This window comes from Sphaeramia orbicularis, chromosome 11 (assembly GCF_902148855.1).
Source record: "Sphaeramia orbicularis chromosome 11, fSphaOr1.1, whole genome shotgun sequence".
Lineage (NCBI taxonomy): Eukaryota > Metazoa > Chordata > Actinopteri > Kurtiformes > Apogonidae > Sphaeramia > Sphaeramia orbicularis.
Window position 1 is genome coordinate 56,357,119 of NC_043967.1, and position 26,145 is coordinate 56,383,263.

At 39.2% G+C, this 26,145-nt stretch overlaps 1 protein-coding gene across 1 annotated transcript in view; it reads left to right on the forward strand.

Annotated features, from left to right (window-relative positions):
• LOC115428207 (venom phosphodiesterase 1-like) overlaps positions 1-26,145 on the forward strand; it is a 130,763-nt gene that overhangs the window by 16,594 nt on the left and 88,024 nt on the right. The window contains 8 exon segments of the mRNA XM_030147044.1: positions 3,409-3,518; positions 5,464-5,529; positions 5,651-5,723; positions 9,687-9,795; positions 14,782-14,904; positions 15,502-15,533; positions 22,882-23,009; positions 25,280-25,349. Of these exon segments, the coding sequence (XP_030002904.1) occupies positions 3,409-3,518; positions 5,464-5,529; positions 5,651-5,723; positions 9,687-9,795; positions 14,782-14,904; positions 15,502-15,533; positions 22,882-23,009; positions 25,280-25,349 (711 nt within the window).

The window sequence follows — 26,145 nt, forward strand, 5'->3', positions numbered from 1 at the left end:
CCCCCCCCCCCCCAAGGCATCCACATCCATTATTTATTTATTTATTTATTTATTTTTATTTTGTTTTTATTGGAAAAGGAGCAAGATATCTCAGCATTAACATTCATACATATGATATCTATTAGAGTCCTTTTTGTTTTTCTTATTTTGTACATACAACAGTGTCAAAAAAAACAAAACATATGAACTGAGTGCTTACAGTTTTGGTATTTCTCACTTAAAAAAAAGACAATCACAGCTTTCAATCCCTTTGGGTTCTTTAAACATTCCACATGTTTATGCAAAAGTAAAACATAAACAAAGAATAAAGACAGGGAGATTATAAAGAAGACATTCTTAGAGCAGTGAGACAAATTCTGGGCGGCTAGAGGATACAAACTGAATCCATTTGTCCCAAATATGGTCACATTTATCCCTCTGGATTCTGATAAAATAAGTCAGTTTTTCCATTTTGAAAATTTGCAGACGGTCTGGTACCAGTCTGCTAATGTTGGTGCAGTTGGCTTTAACCTCCTTCTTGTAATAGATTTCTTGCTGGCTGCTAAAAGCACCTGTAATAATTGTGTATCCTCCCTCCGATCTAGTACAGAGACATCACCAAGATACAGATTTGCACAGTTCTAGGGAACAGGAACCTTGAAGACCAATAGTAAAGTCCTGCGAATATCCTTCCAATACTGGTGCATGTTGGGTCAGTCCCAGAACACATGGGAATGATCGGCCTCCTGTGATCCACACTGTGTCCATCACTCAGAAGAACCACCTCTGTTTTTACTCTGATGGGGGGTCTGAAAAAATCTAACCACATTTTTCCAACAATGGTCTCTCCATTCGAACGAATTTGTAGAAGATCACTGAAACTGACAGATTTCTTCCCATTTCTCATCTGAAAATCTCATTCCCGCTTCCTTTTCCTATTTATTTTTTATACGCAGAGTGTTATCATTTCTTGTCATCATAAACACATTATACAGCTGAGACATGACCCTCTTTAGTGTGGAGCTATCAGCTTGTTTTCAGATTTGGTACCAGTTAGACTCAGTTGGTGTTCAGTTTGTGATTTGACTTTCTTTATTAAAATAATCACACGTTTGGAGGAACCTGAAAAAGTCCGTCTGTTCTAACCCAAATTTGGTTTGTAGGGCCTGAAAGCTTTGGAATGTCCTCATATGTGTCAAAGATAAGTATGTTGTAAGTCCCTTCTTTTCCCAGGAGTGGAATCTTTTATCACTTCTTTTTTTTTTTTTTAATTTGTATTTTATTTCACTTTTACAAAAAAGAAATTCCTTTACATTTGGAAAATTACCTTTTTCAATACAGATGTTTCCATATCAAGGATATACGTCCACATACACATGTAACCTGACCGAATCATTCCAACAAGCATATAAAATAAAATGTAGAAATAAAAAAATAAATAAAATAAATAAAAATAAAACAAAAACAAATAACACAAACTTTGTAGCATTGAACCAGGGTGTAAAAACAAAATCTGTTTCCTTCAGTTGGTCTCTCACCAGGTGCATGTCAAATGTAGGTCAGTACTAACGCCTGCTGAACAGTAGCCTACATAACCAACAGTAAAATTACTTCCCCTGTACAAAATCTGATCTATGTTGTCTTACATAATGTAGCCATCCTTCCCATGTATCTCTGAACTTATCGACTTCCAACCTAACGTATGCAGTAACTTTCTCCATTCCGTAAATATTGAGCAGAACATCCTCCCATTCCTGTATGCTGGGCACCAGACTGGTTCCCCATCTCCTGCTGATCGCCTTTTTGCAGCATTATTCGAGTCAGTTTGTAGTCATCCCTTCTTAAGAGATTTACAGAATCAATGTTTCCCAAGTACAACATTTCAAATATTAAGGGGGTTTCAATACCTGTTCTTTTATCACTTCTGTTAGGTAGGAACATCCATTATTTTTTAAATAAATTTTTTCCTCTCATATGTTGATTATATTACATTTTATTAAAAAAAAACAAACTAAAAAACAAGTAGCACAAAGGCTTCTTCTGGTTCAACTCAGACATTCATCACCACAGTACGAGACAGCAGAACCTACTAAGACCGATTATGACCAAATCCAATCAGAAACCATTTACACTGTATCGTACCCCATCATATGGAACAGTTTAAGCCAGTCACAGCAAACCTGTGTGTTCTGACCCAGATTCAAAAAACTCTGAACATTGGATTTCATAGAACACCCATGCTCTACTTTCACCTGATCTGTTTGTTTTCCTTGATTCATTTGTCATTTTTCTGAGTTAGATAACTTATTAGTTTCATTCTGAATTTCGTTTCATAGTTTTGTCGATTCTTATTTTTTTCCACATGCACTGCTCACGATGTGTATAGTTTCTTTGTTAGATTTGTTTTTGACTCATTTCCTTCATTTAGTTAATTTTGTTTGCTTATGACTGTATATCGTTATTAGACACTGCAAATGCTTTTCTTATTTCAGGTCTTTGGGGAGGCCCATGATAAACCACTTTGGTTTTTGGCTCCCCCGGCATGTCTTTTATTATTATTATTATTATTATTATATTTTATTGTCTTGTAAACATGCGAATGAACAATAAACAAAACAATAGCACTTTAATTCATAAATGTGATCTAGCAAAGGCAAAAGGCAAATATTAAACACAGACACTTTTTATGTTGCTTGTAATTGGGATGACGTAAACATCTGTTGAGTATTTCAACACATAGCTGTTTGATTACGTTGAGTTAAAATCCCACAAATGCAGTGGGTCCACCACACCCACAAACACTGGCTGAGTAAGAAAAATCTGAACACCACACAAGGGTTAATATTTATTTATTTATTTATTTATATTATTTTTATTTACCTTTATTTAACCAGGAAAGCCTCATTGAGATTAAAAATCCCTTTTCCAAGAGTGTCCTGTCCCAGACGGGCAGCAGTTCATTAAATAGTTCCAGACACAAACTTTCATCCATAAAAGCAAAAACAAGTTTTCAGTACATAAAAACAGTCAAGTCAAACCTTCCAAAGTCAACTTTGCTAAAAGTGCCCACGAGATGAAGATAAAGTGCATCAGACAAAACATCTGCAGACAGATGTGTCCCTGTCTAAGTCATACAACGTCCTGTTAAAAGTGTCCAGCAAAACCAGATCATATAAAATAAATATAAAATAAAATAAATGAATAAAATAAATATTAATGAACTAAATAAATACTATAAATAAATTGAATATAAGCGTGTAGTGTGTATAAAATGCTCACCTGGACACCAGTGGGTTAAAGAGTCCACCTGTCCAATAGTAACTAGTCTCATGTTCTAATGGAACCGGGACATTTCAGGGTTGTATTTTTTTTTAATTTTTACAGTTTTTTTTCCACAGAATCTGTAATTAATACATGTTTTTGCTGCAGATCTGGCACACGGCCAAACACCAGGGTTTGAAGTCCGGAACCTTCTTCTGGCCTGGATCGGACGTCAAAATAAACGGCAGCTTCCCCGACATCTACCGGCCGTACAACGGGTAAGACCGCCGCTGCCGCCGTACCTGACGCATCCAGGTAACCGAAACACTGGTTCAGTGTCAGGTCATGATCCAGAACCAGGAAAAGAGTGTGTGAATATTTGGAATCCAACTGCATGATGGGAAACGCCACCATTTACCCGAAATGAAATAAAGAAAATAAGCCACAAACTGGACATAATGGAAGAAAAAATAACAAAATAGTCGATAAAAATCTGGAAAAAAAATAAAGAAAATAAGCAAGAAAATAAAGAAAAATGGAGGAAAAATGATCAAATTGGCAACAAAATGAACAAAAACAGCCAAATGAATCAGTAAAACAAACAAGAATGAATAATAAAATAAGTAACATGAAGAAAATAAGCCACAAACTGAACAAAACTGAAGAAAGAATAACAAAACAGTTGATAAAAATCTGGAAAAAAAAGAAAATAACCAAGAAAATAAACAGAAAGGAGGAAAAATTATCAAACTGGCAACAAAATGAACAAAAACAGCCAAACAAATCAATGAAATTAACAAAAATTAATAATAAATCAACAAAACAATAAGTAACTTGAAGAAAATAAGCCACAAACTGGACATAATTGCAGAAAAAAATAAATTAGTCGAATGAAATCTGGAAAAATAAAGAAAATAAGCAAGAAAATAAACAAAAATGGGGGGAAAATGATTAAATTGGCAACAAAATGAAGAAAAACAGCCAAACAAATCAACAAAATGAACTAAAATTTATAATAAATCAACAAAATACTAAGTAACATGAAGAAAATAAGCCACAAACTGAACAAAACAGAAGAATAACAAAATAGTAGGACTGGACTGGACTGGACCGGTCTGGACTGGACTGGACTGGACTGAAGTGGACTAGACTGGACTGGACTGGACTGGACTGGACTGACTCAGTATTTGTCCGTTTGAACTGTTTCTGTCGGTGTCCTCGGTTTCACCTCAGCTCTGATCTTTTTTATCTTTAATCCGATCCCACAGTTGATAATAGTGTTTTATTATGTCCACTGTTATCAGAGTAATGAAGGAGTGGTAACAGTGTGTGCAGGCACATTCAACACAAATACAACCCACTGCCTTTAGATCTGTGAGCGTGGGACGGACCGCCAGTTTCACATTCAGTCACAGCTGATCAGTCCTCCTGCTTTGACTCATGTGTACCAACAGAGATTTAGTCATAAAAGGAGTAAGTCAGGAGTTCAAGAGTTCAGCGCAATGAAAGAATGAGCAAAATAATCAACAAAATGAACAAAATAATCAATAAAGTGACTCAAATAAACAACAAAATGAAACAAAAATGAATAGAAATAATCAACTAAATGACTCAAATAATCAACAAAATAAACCAAAATGAACAAAATAATCAATAAAATGACTCAAATAAACAACAAAATGGATCAAAAATGTATAAAAATAATCAACTAAATAAATGAAATAATCAACAAAGTGAACAAAATAATCAACAAAACAAATAAAATGAATCAAATAAACAAAATGAATAAAAAATGAATAAAATCAACTAAATGAATAAAATAAGCAACAAAATGAATGAAATAATCAACAGAATGAAGAAAAGTTAGTAAAATGATGCTCAAAATAAACCAAAATAATCAACTAAATGAATGAAATAATCAACAAAATCAAAATCTACAAAATTATCAACAAAATGATGAGAAAATTAAGGAACTAAATAAAAATAATCAAGAAATGAGGAAAATAATTATCAAAATGAGCAAAGAATATGTATATATGTGTAAAACCACTTGATCATATCCTTTGAACCCATCAGAAAACAGGTGTTTTTCATTCATCTGATTAAAGTTTGTATTATTTAACACATTTAATCGAGTGTCGACGTCTTCTCATTGTCCATGAATCATTGTCTTTGTATTTTTGTTACATTTACTCCTTTTTTCTTGTGTTTTTTTTTTTTTAGTAAAATTCCGTTTGAAGAGCGAGTGTTGACGGTGTTGAAGTGGCTGCAGCTTCCACACGATCAGCGGTGAAAATCATACATTTAACATTTAACACAGAACCAGCTTTGAACTGACATCAGCTGGTCTGTCTGTCTGACTGTCTGTCTGACTGTTTGTTTGTTTGTTTGTTTGTTTGTTTGTCTCCAGGCCTGATTTCTTCACCTTGTATCTGGAGGAACCTGATAAATCTGGACACAGCTTCGGCCCAGTCAGTGGGGGAGTAAGTTCACCTCAGCACACACCAGCATCTGTTAACTGTCCTTTACCCTTTACTGCCCAACATTAGTTACAATTACAGAAAGGAAGAAAAAAAAAAAAAAAGTGTGTGTATATAATATATATATATATATATATATATATATATATATATATATATATATATATATATAAGCCTGTAACGGTACATGAAAGTTTGGTTCTGTACATTTTCGGTTTTCAAAGCCACAGTTCGTTTTTTGTTTTTTTGTTTTTTTCGGTTCAGTATAGGAAGAAAGAAACCCCTTAAAATGTCTTTAATGTATTTATTATGAATTTTTGAACATTTTCCCCCAATTTTTGCAGACAGTAGAATATAGCAAAACAAAAAAAACAAAACAAAAAATTACTAATATTACTAAATGTATTTGAAACATTAGTATTGCACTTTTCACTGAAAGGGAGTTTGAACACACAACACAAATGTAATCCCGGTTCTGTCAGTTCACATTCTGCAGAAAAAGAACAACAAAAATTCCACATGAAGTTCAACATTAACAGGAGGGTAAACTGGTATTCTGTTGAAACAAACTGAAGAGAAACACTGACAACAAAATGAGGCACATTATTTATTTTAGGACAGAGAACAAACTGTTTAGGACACTGTGTGTGTGTGTGTGTGTGCAGGATGCAATTTGTAAAAAACACAGAGGGGGGGATTTTTTTTTTGTTTTTGTCGGGGGTGGGGGGCGGGGGGTATATGCAGGGGTTTGGTCCATAACTAACGTAACTATCGCTCCTTTCCAACTTCCAACTCCCAGGTTCTATTCCTCTGTTATACAACATGTGTGTGACAGGCAGGCAGGCAGGCAGGCAGACAGACAGACAGACAGACAGACAGACAGACAGACAGACAGGCAGACAGACAGACAGACAGACAGACAGACAGACAGGCAGACAGACAGACAGACAGACAGACAGGCAGGCAGGCAGACAGACAGACAGACAGACAGGCAGGCAGACAGACAGACAGACAGACAGACAGACAGACAGGCAGGCAGACAGACAGACAGGCAGGCAGACAGGCAGACAGACAGGCAGACAGACAGGCAGGCAGACAGACAGACAGGCAGACAGGCAGACAGACAGACAGGCAGACAGGCAGGCAGACAGACAGACAGACAGGCAGACAGACAGACAGACAGACAGGCAGACAGACAGGCAGACAGGCAGGCAGACAGACAGACAGGCAGACAGACAGGCAGACAGACAGACAGGCAGACAGACAGGCAGACAGAGCTGGTGTCAGTGTTTTAGAACTACCGTAGTTCCTAGGAGCCAAACAGCGTCCGTCTTATCAGCGTCTCTTTCCTCGTTCTTTCACCTGGACCTGAACTGATCCAGACTGGACTGGACTGATGGTGGAGGGTCTGCAGTCTGTTCCCTTCAGGTTCACATCATATTTCTTGTGTTTTTTAACCTTATATCAGTTGTAATTTACATTTCAGCTCATTGTGCACTAGTTCCATATGTGTGTGTGAAACTTGCACAGATTTAAAGTTCTGCATCCTTTTTCTTTTTCTCATCATACTGTGCCGTTTCAGTACAGCTGTGGACTGAAGCGAACAGGTGTGTACCGAAACGGTTCAGTACGTGGACCGTTACAGGCCTAGTGTGTGTGTGTGTGTGTGTGTGTGTGTGTGTGTGTGTGTGTGTGTGTGTATATATGTACAGGGTGGGGAAGCAAAATGTACACTGAACATTTAGTTGTTTTTTTCTCAGCAGACACTACGTCAGTTGTTTTGAACCCAAACATATACTGATGTCATAATCATACCTAACACTATTATCCATACCTTTTCAGAAACTTTTGCCCATATGAGTAATCAGGAAAGCAAACGTCAAAGAGTGTGTGATTTGCTGAATGCACTCGTCACACCAAAGGAGATTTCAAAAATAGTTGGAGTGTCCATAAAGACTGTTTCTAATGGAAAGAAGAGAATGACTATGAGCAAAACTATTACCAGAAAGTCTGGAAGATACTATTAAAGAAGAATGGGAGAAGTTGTCACCCCAATATTTGAGGAACACTTGCGCAAGTTTCAGGAAGTGTGTGAAGGCAGTTATTGAGAAAGAAGGAGGACACATAGAATAAAAACATTTTCTATTATGGACATTTTCTTGTGGCAAATAAATTCTCATGACTTTCAATAAACTCATTGGTCATACACTGTCTTTCAATCCCTGCCTCAAAATAGTGTACATTTTGCTTCCCCACCCTGTATATATATATATATATATATATATATATATATATGACTGTTGCCCTTTTCCAGTCCATTCTCTGTTTGAACACTAACTCTGTTATGGGATATTTTTAATGTTTGCAATAGAAAAACCACACTGTTGTGACACTGACGGGAAATTTCAGAGTTTACAAAGACCAAAACAAATGTGCATGAAGAACCAGAACCGGAACCGGTAAAAAATGTTTCCTTCTCCACTTCCACCCTTTGGTTCACCCCAGAACTGTACAATCTAAAAACACAGACAACTAGAAAGACTGAAGAAAAGAAAACTGGTCTCAATGTCCACGCTGAAACCTCCAAACACATCACCTCCTCCACCTACAGCACAGCTCTGAACACACACACACCTCTGAACACACACCTCTGGACACACACACACCTCTGAACACACACACACACACCTCTGAACACACACCTCTGAACACACACACACACACACACCTCTGAACACACACACACCTCTGAACACACACCTCTGGACACACACCTCTGAACACACACACACCTCTGAACACACACACACACACCTCTGAACACACACACACACACCTCTGAACACACACACACACACACACCTCTGAACACACACACACACACCTCTGAACACACACACACACACCTCTGAACACACACACACCTCTGAACACACACACACCTCTGGACACTGCCTGGTACCAACTACTACTCCAAGTCAGACCCCCCCCCCCCCCCCCACACACACACACACACACACACGTGCTCACCTCACCAAACCCAAGGACAACATCTCCTCCACATTCTCTGCAGAAAAATGCGATACCTACTTGTCATTTTCCCACTCCAGAATCCAAACCACACATACCACTGAACTCCTCTCTCTCCTCCACCCCCCCCACCTCACCCTCAGACCACACTCTTTCCTCCTTTGCCCTCCTTATCCCTCTCTGACACCACACTCCTCCACCATGAGCTCATCCACCTGTCACCTTCACCCTGTGTCTTCTCCACTCCTTAAAGCCTGCTCCTCCACTATCAGCCCACTGAACACTAGGGCTGAGTATCAGCAAGAATCTGACGATATGATACAAATCACCATACTGGGATCACAGTACGATATATGACAATATATCATGATGCTGTTAAAAATGCAATTTTTTGTTTATTTCTTTTTACAAAATCATTATTTCCTGGAACAGTTGAATTCCAGCAGAACTCTGCACAAACACTGAACACATTTGTATTTGATCCCAGCAGGATCTAATGTTCTATCACCAAACGTTCAAACTGTGTTCAAACTGAAATTCTGTTTTACAGACATTCCAGTTTCAGATCCTCACTCCCACCACTAGGACAAAGCACCAGACCTGGGGGAGGGGGGGGGGCAAGCCTTTGCTGCAGCCCCCCACCCCCCCACCAAACATCAGGAACTCAGAGTCAAACCAAAACTTCAGATCACTGCTGAAAAGTCACCTGTTCAAACTGGCATTTTCTTCAGCCTCTCTTTTTTTTTTCTCTGCTTCTTTTTTTTTGTCTGTGAAGCATCTTTGAGTGTCCAAAAAAGCACGATATAAATGTGATCTATTATTATTATTAATCGTATTATTATTATATTAAGAATACGTCTGTGTGTTAAACGGTGGGACTATCCCAGGTCTGTTCCCAGTCCATGTGCTGACGGTTGTACTTCCTGTTTCCTCCAGCTGATCGAAGCTCTTCAGGGCGTGGACCGGATCATGGCTCAGCTCATGAACGGCCTGAAACAGCTCCGCCTCCACCGCTGCGTCAACGTCATCATCGTGGCCGATCACGGTAAGGCCGCGCATCGACACCGGTCACATGGGTTCGTTTACAGTCAGACTGTATTTAAACCAATGAGAGCTGAGGAACAGAACCGACAGAGACAGCAAGAACACAGGAAACACCAGACGTCCCACTGCCCCTGAACGCACCGTCACACATCTACAACAGTGGAATGATTCACTGCAGTGAACCGCCTGAGTCCAGAACCAGAACCACAACACCCTATGAACATGTTTGAGTTACAGATAGAATTAAAGTAGAAGGAAAGAAATTATCTATCTATCAATCTATCGATCTATCGATCTATCTATCTATCTATCTCGTTTTCTCTCTCTCTTTATCTCTGTCTCTCTCCCCCTGGAGTTTTTCCAGTAAATCCATACTTTCTTCTATAAATTATTGCACTTACACATGTCTTTGGTATTTACATGTTTAATTCCTTTATATGCACTGGAACAACACACAAAAAAAAAAAAAAAAACTGAAGAAAAAAGTCAAATTTTACTCAGTTTTACGCAAAACCCCAAAAATGGGCTGGACTGAATTTAATATTTGGCTCCACAGTCTTTGGAAAGAAGAACTGAAATCAACCTCTTCCTTTAACTAAGAACCAGCTGCTTTCACCTCTGAACTGGAGTTCTGGACCATTCTTCTTCCTCTTCTCCTTCTCCTTCTTCCTCTTCTTCGTCTTCTTCTCCTTCTTCCTCTTCTTGTTCTTCTTCAGACTGCTCCAGGTCTGTCAGATTTAAAGGTGCTCTTCTTCTAACAGTCGTTTCCAGGTCTGTCAGATTTAAAGGTGCTCTTCTTCTAACAGTCGTTTCCAGGTCTGTCAGATTTAAAGGTGCTCTTCTTCTAACAGTCGTTTCCAGGTCTGTCCACAGCTGTTCAGTTGGGTTTACATCTGGACTCGTGGCTGACCGTTCACAATTCTACAACGCTTTGTCTTCAACCATTTCTTGGTGCTTTTTAAAAAAAAAATTTTATTTTTTTTTTTCACTTTTAAGGGCTTTATTTTTTTTATTTATTTTTAAACTCTTTTATTGAAATTCAAGCAATGACTATATAAAACAGTCATATATAGTATCCAATATGTGTGTCAGAACAAGAACACTACGCCTGCACTCACATGTACACATACACAAAAAACAAAAGGGGGGGGGGGGGGGGGGTCTGTTGACTTACTTAAAGCTGCGGGAGACTTTCATGACCAGTTTTTCCTCAGATCTGTCCATCCTCAGTCATGTCCTCAGTTTCATTCGTCTGTTGGTCTGTGTGTCATTCCTCAGCTGAATCTCTTCCTCACGGTGAACAGTTTCTTAGTTCCATTCACCAGAAACAAACCATGTGTTCACATTCAGAACCAGGAGGGAACTGGGCATCTGAGAAATTTTGTGGCAACGTGCATTGTGGGAAATGGAGGTTTGCACCGCCGCCTAACAGTGACAGCAGCAGCGCAGCCGTATAATATTATATGGATGAAACAAACATGACTCGGAAACGGCTGAAACGCGGAAATGTCTGGAGGAATATGCACAGAGGGAAGGGAGCTCCTGCCGCTTCTGCGCCGTGTCTGTTCCAGCTGCTGCTGTCAGGAGGCTGCACGAACCGACGTTTCCCACAATGCACGTCGCGACAAAATTCCTCAGATGTCCAGTTCCCTCCTGGTTCTGAATGTAAACACATGGTTTGTTTGTGGTGGATGGAACTAAGAAACTGTTCAGCATGAGGAACGGACGAATGAAACTGAGGAGAGGACTGAGGTTTAATATTACAGTCATCTCTAAAGGGGCTTCTTGCTGCTTTTGGACATATGTTTTGGGTCATTGTCCCGCTGGAACACCCATGACCTCTGACCTCTTACCCAGCTTTCAGACTCTAGGCCCTACGTTAGACCCAAAATCTTCTGATGGTCTCCAGATTTCATGATGCCTTGGACACAGTCAGTGTACCCAGAAGGAACAGAAGTGATGAAGTGATGAAGTGCTTTGAAAGACTGGTGCTACGGCACATCAAATCTTTGTTGCCTCCCAGCCTTGATTAGCACCAATTTGCATATAGAGCCAACAGGTCCACAGGTGATGCCATTAACACAGCCCTTCACACAGTGTGTAAACATCTGGAACAATCTGGCACTTATGCAAGGATGTTGTTTGTGGACTTCAGTTCTGCTTTTAATACACTCCTTCCAAGCAGACTGTTGTCCAAACTGCGCAGTCTGGGTATTGGCGAGCACACCTGCAGATGGACTGGTGATTTTCTTACCAACCGTCTGCAGTCAGTCAGGATGGGGCCTCATCACTCTTCTGTCCTGACAGTGAGTACTGGGGCCCCCCAGGGCTGTGTGCTCAGCCCCATGCTGTACACTTTGTACACCCATGACTGCGCACCAATCCACAACAGCAACCTCCTGGTCAAATCTGCAGATGACACTACTGTGGTGGGGCTGATCCACAACAATGATGAAACGGCCTACAGAGAGGAGGTCCTGAACCTCACCACCTGGTGTTCCCTTAATAATCTAGCACTCAACTCCTCGAAAACAAAGGAGTTGGTGCTGGACTTCAGGAGGAAGAGGGAGGATCCCCCTCCCCTTCTGATCCGAGGGGACACTGTGGAGAGGGTCAGTGACTTCAGATTCCTGGGTACATACATTTCTCAGGACCTCACATGGGGCAGAAACACCAGTGCCCTTGTGAAAAAAGCACGGCAGCGCCTGTACTTTTTAAGGTCACTGAGTAAGGTGAACCTGTCCCAGGAACTGCTGCTGTCCTTCTATAGATGTTCTGTGGAGAGCATCCTTACCAACAACATCTTAGTGTGGTATGGGAGCAGCTCTCAGGCTGACAAGAAGGTTCTGGAAAGAGTCAGGAAGTCAGCCCAGAGCATCATAGGAGTCCAGCTGTCCTCTGTGTCAGACATCTGTAACAGCAGGTGTCTGCGAGGGGCCAGAAGCATCACCCTCGACAGTTCACATCCTGGACACAGCCTGTTCTCACTGTTGCCCTCAGGGAGGAGGTACAGGTCCATCCAGGCCCGCACCTCCAGATTTAGCAGCACATTTTATCCAAGTGCAATACGGGTGCTGAACACACTGTAATGACAATGCCTCACACAGGACCTATACTTAACATAAGTCATAGTGTTCAGCCAGGGTCAAAGGGCAATATATACTTAGCTCTACTGTTTCCTTTTTGTTTTGTTTTTTCTCGGTTGGTGACACGTCTGTTTTTATACTGTATATATATTTACACTTCCTTTCTTCTTTCAACTTTTGCACTACGCATCACCAGAGAGTTGTCACTTACAATTTCGTTGTACATATGTATAATGACAATAAAGGCATTCTATTCTATTCTATTCTAAAACATATTTGAACCACCACCGTCAGACTGATCCGTTTGACTGTGGGTTCTGTGTTCTGTTCTTTGTCGGCCTCATTCCTTCGTCTGTGTTCAGTAAAATGACGTGTTTATAAAAACCAGGTCTACCTTAATCTCATCTGTCCACAACACATCCTCCCAGAAGGGTCGAGGCTCGTTCAGATCCATCTTTTCAAACTCCGGTCTGTTTTTTTTCTTGTGTGTGTCAGTGTCACGGGGGGGGGGGGCTCTTCTTGGTCTGCTTCCACACCGCTTCATCTCTTTTAAAAGACACCGTCTGGTCTGAGCTCATACCTGTGGACCCTGAACCTCCAGGACCGACCTCCTGGATCTGTGTGGAAGTTGACTCAGGCTGTTTATCCACCGTTTGAACTATCCTGTGTCGCATTCTTTCATTAATCATACTCTTCCGACCCCGTCCAGGGATGTTAGCCACAGTTCCTGTTGGGTTTCTGTAAATTGGCTTAGAGTCTGGTTTCAACCAGCTCCTTATGTAAATTGTCATGAGATAACTTCTGTTATGGTTTGGCACTATATAAATAAAATTTGATGTGATTCCATGGGTTTGAAACTTCTTGATTATATTGTGGACAAAGGGCCTTCAGGGTCTGTGGACATGGTCTTAGAACCCTCAGATTGTTCATGTTTCTCCACAGTTTTAATCATTCTTGGCTCTTCTTCCTCCTCTCCATGTTTGGTCTGACCTACACAGACTCCCAACACAAAGCTTTAGTCTGCTTTTAGACATTCTAACCTGCTTCAGGTCAAGGTTATTGTTAATGAAAACTAATGAAACGATGAAAACTAGAATTATAAAAACATTTTCGTTAACTGGAATAAATAAAAACTATAATTAAAAGAAAAAACATAACTAAGTGAAACTGTATTGTGTGTTTACAAAACTAACTAAAACAGATAAAAAATTATGGATAAAATTCTCTTCGTTTTCGCCTGTCAATGTCGGACTGATACGAAATCGATTTATTTCGCTCAAGCAATTTTAGCTAGTGGCACCATACGACACTTTTTGCTCCGTCACTTGTGTTCACTTGTGGTTTCCAGTCGTCTTCTGGTCCCCACTCTACCTGGAAACATGGAGACTAAAGCAGCAGAGTCCTGTCTGGGATTGATTTGAATAGGAGCACAGAGAAGAAGAGAAAAGAGACCACTGAACTACAACTGAACTACAACTGAACTACAACTAAGTATTTAGAAAAAAATTAAAACTAGCAAAAACTATCAAACCTGCTCTAAAAACTAATTAAAATGAACTGAATTAGAGAAAAAAAAGTTCAAGCTAAATAAAACTAAACTTTGATGAAAAATTCAAAACTATTAGACCCTTGGTTCAGGTGTGACGTCTGTACTGTAAACACCTGTAACTGACCCCAGGGCAGTTTAAACCAGCAGCACGTTTGAAAGAAAAGGATTCAAAGGGGCCGATTATTCTGTCCAGTCCAGTTTTGGAGTTTAGTGTCAAATTTGGTCACTTTCAGCTTTTTTTCTTCTCCTTTTTTGTGTTGTTCCAATACACACAAAGGAAATAAACATGTGTTCACCCAAACACATTTGTAACGTGTATGTGTGCGTGCGTGTGTGTGTGTGACATCCACAGGGATGGAGTCCACCAGCTGTGACAGGATGGAGGTTCTGGAGGACCTGGTTGGAGACATCAGGAGTCTGTGGGTGACGGAGGGACCGTTTGGACGGATCCGAGCCAAGGACAAACACACCGTCTGTGAGGGAACGCACACATCACACACTGAGGGAACGCACACATCACACACTGAGGGAACACACACATCACACACTGAGGGAACACACACATCACACACTGAGGGAACGCACACATCACACACTGAACCCTGAACCCATTCAGACTCACTTCTGATCCAGTTTATTGGGAATTGAATGGTTTTTCCTTCATTTCTGTTCATTTTGTTGTTTATTTTCTCCATCTTATTTATCATATTGTAAAAGTTTTTCTTCATTTTGTTGCCTGTTTTTTGTTTTTTTCAATTTTGTTCATTTTGTGGCTGATTTTCCTCTTTTTTTATTTTTTGGATTAATTTTGTTCATTTTATTGGTAATTGAATATTTTTTTTCCTTCTCCATCTTATTTATCATATTGTAAATATTCTTTTGTTTTTCTTCATTTTGGTCTGCCTTGGCAGAGGTCTGCGCTCGCTGAGTGCTTCTAGTTATTATTATTATAATTCTTCTTCTTCTGAAGCTTGTGTCAGTTTTCCAGACTCAAACTGAACCCTGCTGTTCATGGGTGAATGTGTGGACTGTGTGGTTCTGGTTCTAACCTGTTGTTTCTGTTCCGTCCCAGTGGACTCTCCTGGACTGGTGGCCAACATGACTGTAAGTGTTTAACGTCAACACTTCAGGAAGTTCAAGTGCAGACGGTTTAGGGCCAAACTAACCTAAATAAGTCCAGTTATCTGATGAAGGTTTTGTGAATCCACCACCTATCTGTGATATCTGGGCTCAGTAACAGATCAGAACACAGCAGCAGGTCCGGTCCGCTGGTGGTTTTAGACCAATGTGGTTCTGACGTCAGCAGAACCTGACAGGTGTTGATTCTGATAAAACATGACGCCAACACACACGGACATTAAAACTTTTTTTATTTTGCCAATTTTTAGTCGAATTTAACCATTTTTAGTTTAGTTTTATTGTCTGTTTTACTGGTTTAACCACCGTTTAGTCCAGGCCTGTCCAACTCATGTTCTTTCAGGTTCCACATTCAGCCCAGTTTGACCTGCAGTGGACTGGACCAAATAATAACAGAACAACAGATAAATAATGACAACTGCACATTTTTTGTAAGAAAAAAAATCCTACTATATAACACATGTTTTGGTCCCGCCCCATGTCCCATCGATGTCCACCCGGTGTCCGGCGCGTCTTTGTCCGATGCATGTACCAGCACAGAAGGGTGTACAGGTGCAGTGCCGCTGTTGCACCATGGGAGGGTGCTATCGTACAATGGCACCACGGGTACAATGCTGCTAGTAACATTAAATTATGAAATCATTTACATTTTACAAACTATCCAAACAAAAAAGATGTGAATAACCTGAAAAAACTGACATTTCTGAAGAAAAATAAGAAAAATTTGATCAATATTCTGCCTCAACTTATGATTTCTACATGTGCGTTACAGATCAGATCTACCCAGACACAAAACAGGCAGAATGTTGTTAAAATTACACTGATTTTTCTTTAGACATTCCAGGTTGTTCATATATGTTCAGGTTTTTGACGTTTTATTATTAAAAGATATCAGAATTTAATGTTCTTTGCAATAAATCAAAGAGAAAAAATTGGTGTTGCCATTATTTAGAGGCATGATGTCATATTATTTATTTACATTAAACCCAGAGGAACATTTGGAGTCATTATTTTTAGGTTATTATGCTGTTATTTTGGAGTTCGACGCCCTGGCTGTTCATATCTTCCGCACTTTTACAAAGTTCATCCCACAGGCTGGATTGGAACCTTTGGCAGACCGGTTTTGGACCTTAGGACGCATGTTTGACACCTGTGGTTTAGTCTGTTTTGATCACAGGTGTCAAACATGCGGCCTGTGGGCCAAAACCGGCCCACCAAAGGTTCCAGTCCGGCCTGTGGGATGAATTTGTGGAACAATTACTAATTACTAAAAGTAAAACAATTACTCAAAATGTTACAAAAAATTGACAATATTAACAATTAATGTTAAAATCCTTTTAGTTCAGGTTCCACATACAGACCAGTATGTTCTGAAGTGGATCAGAACCAGTCAAATACTATCAGAATAACCTGTAAATAAGGACAAGTACAAAATTTGCTCTTTATTTTAATGTAAAAAAAAAAAAAAAAGTAAAATTACATGAAAATGTTGACATTTAGAAACTATCCTGAACAAATATGAACAAACTGAAATGTCTTCAGAAAAATAAGTCCAGTTTTAATATATTCTGTCTGTTATTAAATGTGTGTGTTTGTAGATCCACTGATGATAAACTGAGGCAGAATACTGGGAAAATTACACTTATTTTTCTTAATAAATTTCAGGTTGTTCATATTATTCACATTTTTAAGGAAACTCTGTAAACGTCAACAGTTTCATAATGTATCTGTACTTTTGTCAGTGTTCTTCTTTGACTGGTCCGCTCCATTTCAGGTCATACTGGGCTGAATGTGGAACCTGAATGAACAGGAGTTGGACAGCCCTGGTTCATACCGTCTGTAAACTGGGTTTGGCTATAGTTTAGTTTAGTTTAGTTTAGTTAAACCTCAGGCCAGTCTTTATGTTTTCTACAAACTGATGGTTGAAGCTCCTCGTACATGAGTTAAAGTCTTAAAGAACTAAAACATTTATTTTCATTTTTCATTTTATTTACTCATTCCAACCTAAATGATTGGAAATGAGCAGAGTGAAGAACACTTCTAATACCTGCTCCTTTCTTCAAACATCTGCTTCCATCAGATAGGTTGCCGTCACAGTTATTACAGTAAAAAGCAGTTTACATGATGGTCAATACAAATGAAACAACCCAAACTCCAAAAGTCAAATTATTTCATTTCATGCTTTTATAAAGCTTCTCTTTTCTGTCCTTATACAACCTCTTAAATTCTTAAATATTTGTGCAGCTCTTCTTTTCCATTGCCACAGAATTCCACACCCTGACACCCACAACACAAACACATTTTCTTCACATTAGTCTGAACCCTTTGCTGTTTCAAATTAAACCTCCTTCTCTGTTCTTCATCCTGTCAAACTAAAACAAATAATCTGCAAATTTGCAGCAAAAGTCCGTTTCTTGCTCTAAACATAATCAACACTGTCCTTAATTCAGCTAACTCTGTAAACTGAAACAATCCTGATTTAATAAACAACTCATTTGTATGTTCCCTGAAATTAACATTAGACATGATTCTTTTTGCTCTTGTTTGTCATAATAATGGCTTTGTGTTCCTCATATATGTTTTGGCCCATACTTCTGTAAACACGCAGCAAGCAGTAAATCTCAAAAACCACAATTTATTTGGGTTAATGAACTACTGCCCCAGTTTCTTTAAACTTTAAACCACCTTGGTACCAAAAATCTCTGGTTATCTGGACAAAAGGCTGCGTGTTCTAGAGACTGATAGACCAACGGTGGCTCTGGACTACTGCATTTAGGCTGCTGACCAGAGGGGGGGGGGGTCACGTAAGTTAAATTAACTCACCAGTTCTGTTCAGGATGGACGGACCAAACCAGGAGAAATGAAGAACTCACAAAAAAGAAGGTGTTAGGTTTTAAAAAGTTAAAACAATAGCTTGATTTATTGCTTAAAAAGTTACAAAAAGATTGTAGCATCAAACACATTTCATCACAGAGAGTAAAAGAAAAAGCCACAGTAAAGAGTTTCCTTTGTTACCTTTTATACTCTTTAGTGACTCTGGACACTCCCATTATTCAGTGACATCATTGGTCATCTGCGTATTATTGGTTGATGGTCATTACTGGGCAGAACATGTCAGTCACTCCATCAGCTCATTCTAAGAACAGCTCATGCTTTTGCATGTGCACAGCTCTTCCTTAACACCTGCACTGTTAGGCTAACATGTCTGGACCACAAAAATTCCCCAGGTTCAAAATCTGTTTTTTCTGCTCTATGCTCTTTACCATAACTACTTTCTAAAGCTGGAAGATTAGATCTTTCTCGTCGCAATTGACCTTTCTCCAAGTTCAGCCCAGACAGGTGTGAGTTCATCTAAACCACACACACATGAATCAAACCTGACTGCTCAGTACCTCTAAAATAAAAAGAATAATACTGTTATATAAGAATATTTCTCAGAATATTACTTAGACTTGCAAAAATGAAAAGACTCTTCAAGCAAAACAACTTTGTAATGTACAGGGTGAGTCAGAAAAAACGCTCTTTCCATTTAAAGAAATTGTACTGCTAAAACGGAAACACTGATTTTCCTTTTGACCATACAGTCATATTGATGTGGTTATGGAGCATGTCTGGTGATGTAGTCATAGATTTATTGCATTGCATAAGAGAGAGAAGGTCCATTGTTTATTGGGCACTGAAATACCTGCCAACACAATGTATGCCACAGTGAACAAACTTGAAATTGACAACAATTCCAGGAGTCGGGGCTTTGCTTTCACACTCAGGACATAGGCCTACATGACAGTGCCCAGGGAGTTTTCATCATGGCAAGACCACAGTTTACGGATGTGCAGAGAGCTTTCATGGTGACAAAATTCTGCCAAACTGGTAGCGTCCAAGAAACCATCCGGCAGTTTCAAGACCGCTTCCCTTTTTCTTGTGGGGGTATCTTAAAAACCGTGTGTATCAGACTGTTCCACAAACTCTTCAGGAACTCCGAAATCGCATCACGGCTGAAATCCAAGCCCTACGACGAACACGAATGGCGAGAAGAGCTGTGTTAGAGATGCGACAACGAGCACAGATTTGCATCAGTCTGAACGGTAGCCAGGTTGAAGGTCGTGCCGGACGACTTCGTTGAGACAAAACATTTTGATGGCGAGTAAACATGCTGTAATGGTTGACAATTTCAGTTTCATTCACGGTGGCATAAACTGTGTTGGCAGGTATTTCGGTGCACAATAAACAATGGACATTCCCTCTGTTATGCTATGCCATAAATCAATGATTCAATCGCCAGACATGCTCAATAACCACATCAATATGACTGTAGAATCAAAAGAAAAATAAGCATTTCCATTTCAGTGGTACAATTTCTTTAAATGAAAAGAGCGTTTTTTCTGACTCACCCTGTATAGATTAAGCAGACAACTAATAACTGTACATTTCCTCTTCTCCATTTTGGTTCATTATGTATGACGTCCATCTGACATTTTAAAACTCGTCAGTCACATTCAACTTCCATTTAACATAAGGTACGTACAACACTTGAATACAAGAACTCAAATATGGCAGAATAAGTCAACAATATCAAATGGTCATTGCTTTATAATCCAACACATATTTTGCTTTACTCAATACAGAAATATTTTAGACTCCTTTTTTTTTTTTTAAACATCAGCAGTATGTGACTTCCATGTTAATTTATCGTCCACTATTACACCCAAAAAACGAATTTCTGAAACCTTCTCAATCGTAACCCTATTAATAGACAATGAAACATGTTCTTCCTTTTCTCTATTTGTGAACACCGTAAACTTGGTTTTACACATTAATCACTACCTGTCATGAGATGCTGGCTTCAAAACCACAGCCTTTTGTGAACACCTTCATAAATATTGTGAATCAGTTCCATCATATGGAGCAGATCATGTATAATCTGAAGACACAAAAGGATGGAGAAGGACAGTGGAAAAAGTGGAGCCTCTTCTTCGCTCAGTAACGTCAGAAATGCGACCTGACACATTTACACTGAGTGAGAACGCAGATTTATTCATTTATTATTTTTCCTATTTTAAGTTGTGGCTCCCTGATCCTCCTGTTTGTTTTATGTATGTTTAACCATGTTTGTAGTAAAATAAGAAAAATAAAGTTAAAAAAAATAATAATAACAAGCAAAAGCACATTAATTACTGCAGTAATTATCCAGTGAAAGCACCGTTCACGCCAAAGTTCTAATAGTTTGGGATTTTTCATTCTAGTTTAGTTTTATTTAGTTTTGCCTTTTTTTCTCTAATTCAGTTCATTTTAATTTGTTTTTAGAGCAGGTTTGATAGTTTTTATTAGTTTTCGTTTTTCTCTAAATGCTTAGTTGTAGTTTAGTTGTAGTTCAGTTGTAGTTTAGTTGTAGTTCAGTTGTAGTTTAGTTGTAGTTCAGTTGTAGTTTAGTTGTAGTTCAGTTGTAGTTCAGTTTTAGTTTAGTTGTAGTTCAGTTGTAGTTCAGTTGTAGTTTAGTTGTAGTTCAGTTGTAGTTTAGTTGTAGTTCAGTTTTAGTTTAGTTGTAGTTCAGTTGTAGTTCAGTTGTAGTTTAGTTGTAGTTCAGTTGTAGTTCAGTTTTAGTTTAGTTGTAGTTCAGTTGTAGTTCAGTTGTAGTTTAATTGTAGCTCAGTTTTAGTTTAGTTGTAGTTCAGTTGTAGTTCAGTTTTAGTTTAGTTGTAGTTCAGTTGTAGTTCAGTTGTAGTTTAGTTGTAGTTTAGTTGTAGTTCAGTTGTAGTTCAGTTGTAGTTTAGTTGTAGTTCACTTTTAGTTCAGTTGTAGTTCAGTTGTAGTTCAGTTTTAGTTTAGTTGTAGTTCAGTTGTAGTTTAGTTGTAGTTCAGTTGTAGTTTAGTTGTAGTTTAGTTGTAGTTCAGTTTTAGTTCAGTTTTAGTTCAGTTGTAGTTCAGTTGTAGTTTAGTTGTAGTTCAGTTTTAGTTCAGTTGTAGTTCAGTTGTAGTTTAGTTGTAGTTCAGTTTTAGTTTAGTTGTAGTTCAGTTTTAGTTTAGTTGTAGTTTAGTTGTAGTTCAGTTGTAGTTCAGTTGTAGTTCAGTTGTAGTTCAGTTGTAGTTCAGTTGTAGTTTAGTTGTAGTTCAGTTTTAGTTCAGTTGTAGTTCAGTTGTAGTTAGCTGTAGTTCAGTTGTAGTTCAGTTGTAGTTCAGTTTGTAGTTTCAGTTGTAGTTCAGTTTTAGTTTAGTTGTAGTTCAGTTTTAGTTTAGTTGTAGTTCAGTTTTAGTTTAGTTGTAGTTCAGTTGTAGTTCAGTTGTAGTTCAGTTGTAGTTCAGTTGTAGTTTAGTTGTAGTTCAGTTGTAGTTCAGTTGTAGTTCAGTTGTAGTTTAGTTGTAGTTCAGTTGTAGTTCAGTTGTAGTTCAGTTGTAGTTCAGTGGTCTCTTTTCTCTTCTTCTCTGTGCTCCTATTCAAATCAATCCCAGACAGGACTCTGCTGCTTTAGTCTCCATGTTTCCAGGTAGAGTGGGGACCAGAAGACGACTGGAAACCACAAGTGAACACAAGTGACGGAGCAAAAAGTGTCGTATGGAGACAGCACAGAAAACTGAGAGAGACAAAGAAATCGATTTTGTATCAATCCGACGTTGACAAAAGACAAAAACGAAGGGAATTTGATCCATAATTTTTATCTGTTATAGTTAGTTTTGTAAACACACAGTACAGTTTCAGTCAGTTATGTTTTTTTCTTTTAATTCTAGTTTTAATTTACTTCAGTTAAAGAAAATGTTTTTACAGTTCTAGTTCTGGTCATTTCGTTAGTTTTCCTTAACGATAATAACCTTGGTTCCCATGGGGGTCATCAAAACTCTTAAAAGTGTTGAATGTACAAAAGTACATGTAACACCTGTGTGTCTTTAAAGGTGTTCCATTTGCTGTGGTCGCTCTTCAGTTCTGTTTCCATAAACCTGGTGACTGGGTTGTGTTTAAATGTGTTAAATGTCTAAACTATAAAGACAGTCAAGTTTGTCGACTCACTTCCACTCGTTCCAACTCCACGCTTTGGTCTGACATTTGGAACCGATGATCTCTAACTCTGCGGCTCCTGCTGAGAAATGACTCAGAAGATGGAGTAAATAAATACATTTTCCTAAATTCTAGGAGGCACATATTTTTGCCAGTACAGGCGTGAAATAGGCATTAAATTCAGTTCTAAGTGTCTGAAAACGGTCAGAAACTGAGCTGGTAGAAACCTGTAGGAACCCTGTGAAAGCATCTGAACTAGTGACCAGTTCAGTTGTTTTGTTTTAATGAAATCATGCGGTTTGTTGTTTGTTTGTTTTTTAATTCTAGTGTAAGAAACCAGACCAAAAGATCAAAGCGTATCTGAAGTCCAACCTGCCGAAGCGTCTCCACTTCGCAAACAGCCGTCGAATTGAAGATGTCAACGTCCTGGTGGATGCTAAGTGGCTGTTTGAGAGGTAACCGCACTCTGACAGACGAGGTCCAAACTAACTGTGAACAGTGGAGTTCAGACAGAGAAGCTTGGTCTGACTGTCAGAGCGATAATGTGATGGTGCTGCAGCTGAAACATGAAACAGATGTGGATTCAACATGAGCTGTTAGTGGTCGAATGAAGAATGCTGACATGGAAAACATCAGTTAAAGACACTGTTTCCAACCATTATCACCAGTAATGGAGAAACCACACCACTGCCTCTAATGCAGGGATTAAAGTTCTCCGTCACCACGACGGATTTCCGTCAAATGGAAAAATTGAGGGGGAAAAAAGTCAAACTGAAGTAACTTCCCCTCGTGTTTCGCGGAGTCCAGTCGGCACCGCGATCCTGTCCTGAATCTGCAGGTGTTGAACCCAGGCTCAGGGGGCTGACAGGTTTAACAGTGATGAGAATAATTCTTTATTTTTATGTCAGGAGGACAGGCTGATGACTATTTCTCTTTGGAAGGAAACTCTGCTCATTCTGTGCCTCACAAACACATGGACCAGTTCAGCTTTACTGAAGTTCAGCCTCCAGACTAACTTTAGTTTAGTGCGAACAAGTAGCTTTCATTCTGAAAGAACCACAGCGAAAAGGGAAGAAGACAGAACTGATCTGCATGGACCTTCATGTTTGGGTTCAGAGCTGATCTCCTCTGGACGGTATATGACTAGTGTGTGTGTGTGTGTGTGTGTGTGTGTGTGTGTGTGTGTGTGTGTGTGTATGTGCCCTTCCCGTGCGTGCGGCTGTGCGCACCACGGCCTTATGCGGTTACGCGCCCGACTGCATAAGTGCTTTATTTGGACCCGTTTATCATCTTATTTCTATGTGTGTGGTACAGTACGCAGATCAAACTGAATGAATGAGGAACAGCCTTGGTATTTGCAAAGCCACTGTAGTTTAAATCCCCTCAGAGAGGATCTGGAACGGAATAGAAGTTCTGTTTCAGCTGACGTAATTTCTTCCAATCAAAAGAGAACATGATATTGGTGGTGGTGGTGGTGGGGTTATGGACGCAGGTTTGATGACGTACATATTATTTTGGCTAGCATATACGACATCATGGACACGTTTGTAGAGGAAGGAGCTGAAGTGGAAACTATTGAGAGATGTGTGGAAAATAGATGGAGGTGGGCGTGGCTTGATGAGAAGGGAGACGATAGAACTCCAATTAGATCATGGTGCAAAAAAATGAAGCAGCCTCACTCATTTTTTGTAGTAAGTTTTCTTCTAGTTATTATTTTCACTTGCTTCACAGGTTTTCATCCCCTTTAAAATGAACCACAGAACACCAGAACTGACCTGAAGCTTTAAAAATGTTCTGGGGGAGGACCCCCAGACCCCCACCAGTACCACTCATGACATGTTTTCTCTCCATGTTACTAATCTTCTCCACCTGTACACTCTCCCATTCAGTGGGTTTTACAGTATTGACAAATTTGACTAGATAAACTTGTACGCTATAGTAGTATTGGACTGCATCATTTTTAACAGTGGCCAATGGTTTTGACCAGAAGAAAATTTTCAGTCAGATGAAAAATTTTTGCTTTAATCCCTGGTCTGAGGCCTTCTGTCTGTGAACAGAGTCCAGATGAAAACACTGCACACAAAGATAAGGGCAGATAAGGTAAGGGAAAGGAAGATAAGGTAAGATGAAGGAAGATAAGGGCAGATAAGGTAAGGGAAAGAAAGATAAGATGAAATAAGTTAAGGGGAGATAAGGTAAGGGAAAGTAAGGTAAGATGAAGTAAGATAAGGGGAGATAAGGTAAGGGAAAGTAAGATAAGATGAAGTAAGATAAGGGCAGATAAGGTAAGGGAAGATAAGGTAAGATGAAGGAAGATAAGGGCAGATAAGGTAAGGGAAAGAAAGATAAGATGAAATAAGATAAGGGGAGATAAGGTAAGGGAAAGTAAGGTAAGATGAAGTAAGATAAGGGGAGATAAGGTAAGGGAAAGTAAGATAAGATGAAGTAAGATAAGGGCAGATAAGGTAAGGGAAAGAAAGATAAGATGAAATAAGATAAGGGGAGATAAGGTAAGGGAAAGTAAGGTAAGATGAAGTAAGATAAGGGGAGATAAGGTAAGGGAAAGTAAGATAAGATGAAGTAAGATAAGGGGAGATAAGGTAAGGGAAAATAAGATAAGATAAAGTAAGATAAGATAAGGTGAGATAAAATAAGGTGAGATAGTGATAAGGTAAGGTGAGATGAGGTCAGATCAGACTGTATAAGACGTCTGTTGTGTCCTCAGGTATCCGGGGTCGTTGACCTTTTGTTCTGGCGGAGCTCACGGCTACGACAACGACTTTGAGAGTATGCACGTGAGTTCAAATACACACTAGTGTGACATCACAGCTCACTATGTGACATCACAGCTCACTATGTGACATCACAGCTCACTAATGCCTTCATTTATTCATAGTAGGGGTGGGGTGGTGCTCTGTAAAAGGGTGCAAAGGGTTACACTGTAAAAAAAGTCCCAGACCTGGAACAGATCTGGCACTTTTTTTTTTTTTTTCTTTTTTTTTTTCAAACAGTGTAACCCTTTAGAGATAGTCCCAGACCTGGAACAGATATGGGACTCTTTTTTTTTTTTTTACAGTGTAACCCTGTAGAGACAGTCCCAGACCTGGAACAGATATGGGACTTTTTTTTTTTTTACAGTGTAACCCTGTAGAGACAGTCCCAGACCTGGAACAGATATGGGACTTTTTTTTTTTTTTTACAGTGTAACCCTGTAGAGACAGTCCCAGACCTGGAACAGATATGGGACTTTTTTTTTTTTACAGTGTAACCCTGTAGAGACAGTCCCAGACCTGGAACAGATATGGGACTTTTTTTTTTTTTTTACAGTGTAACCCTGTAGAGACAGTCCCAGACCTGGAACAGATATGGGACTTTTTTTTTTTTTTTACAGTGTAACCCTGTAGAGACAGTCCCAGACCTGGAACAGATATGGGACTTTTTTTTTTTTTTTTTTTTACAGTGTAACCCTGTAGAGACAGTCCCAGACCTGGAACAGATATGGGACTTTTTGTTTTTTTTTTACAGTGTAAGTCTGGACATGTGGGACCTTCAGGTTCCTCTGGTTCTCCTGTTTTTATCACCGGTTCTTGT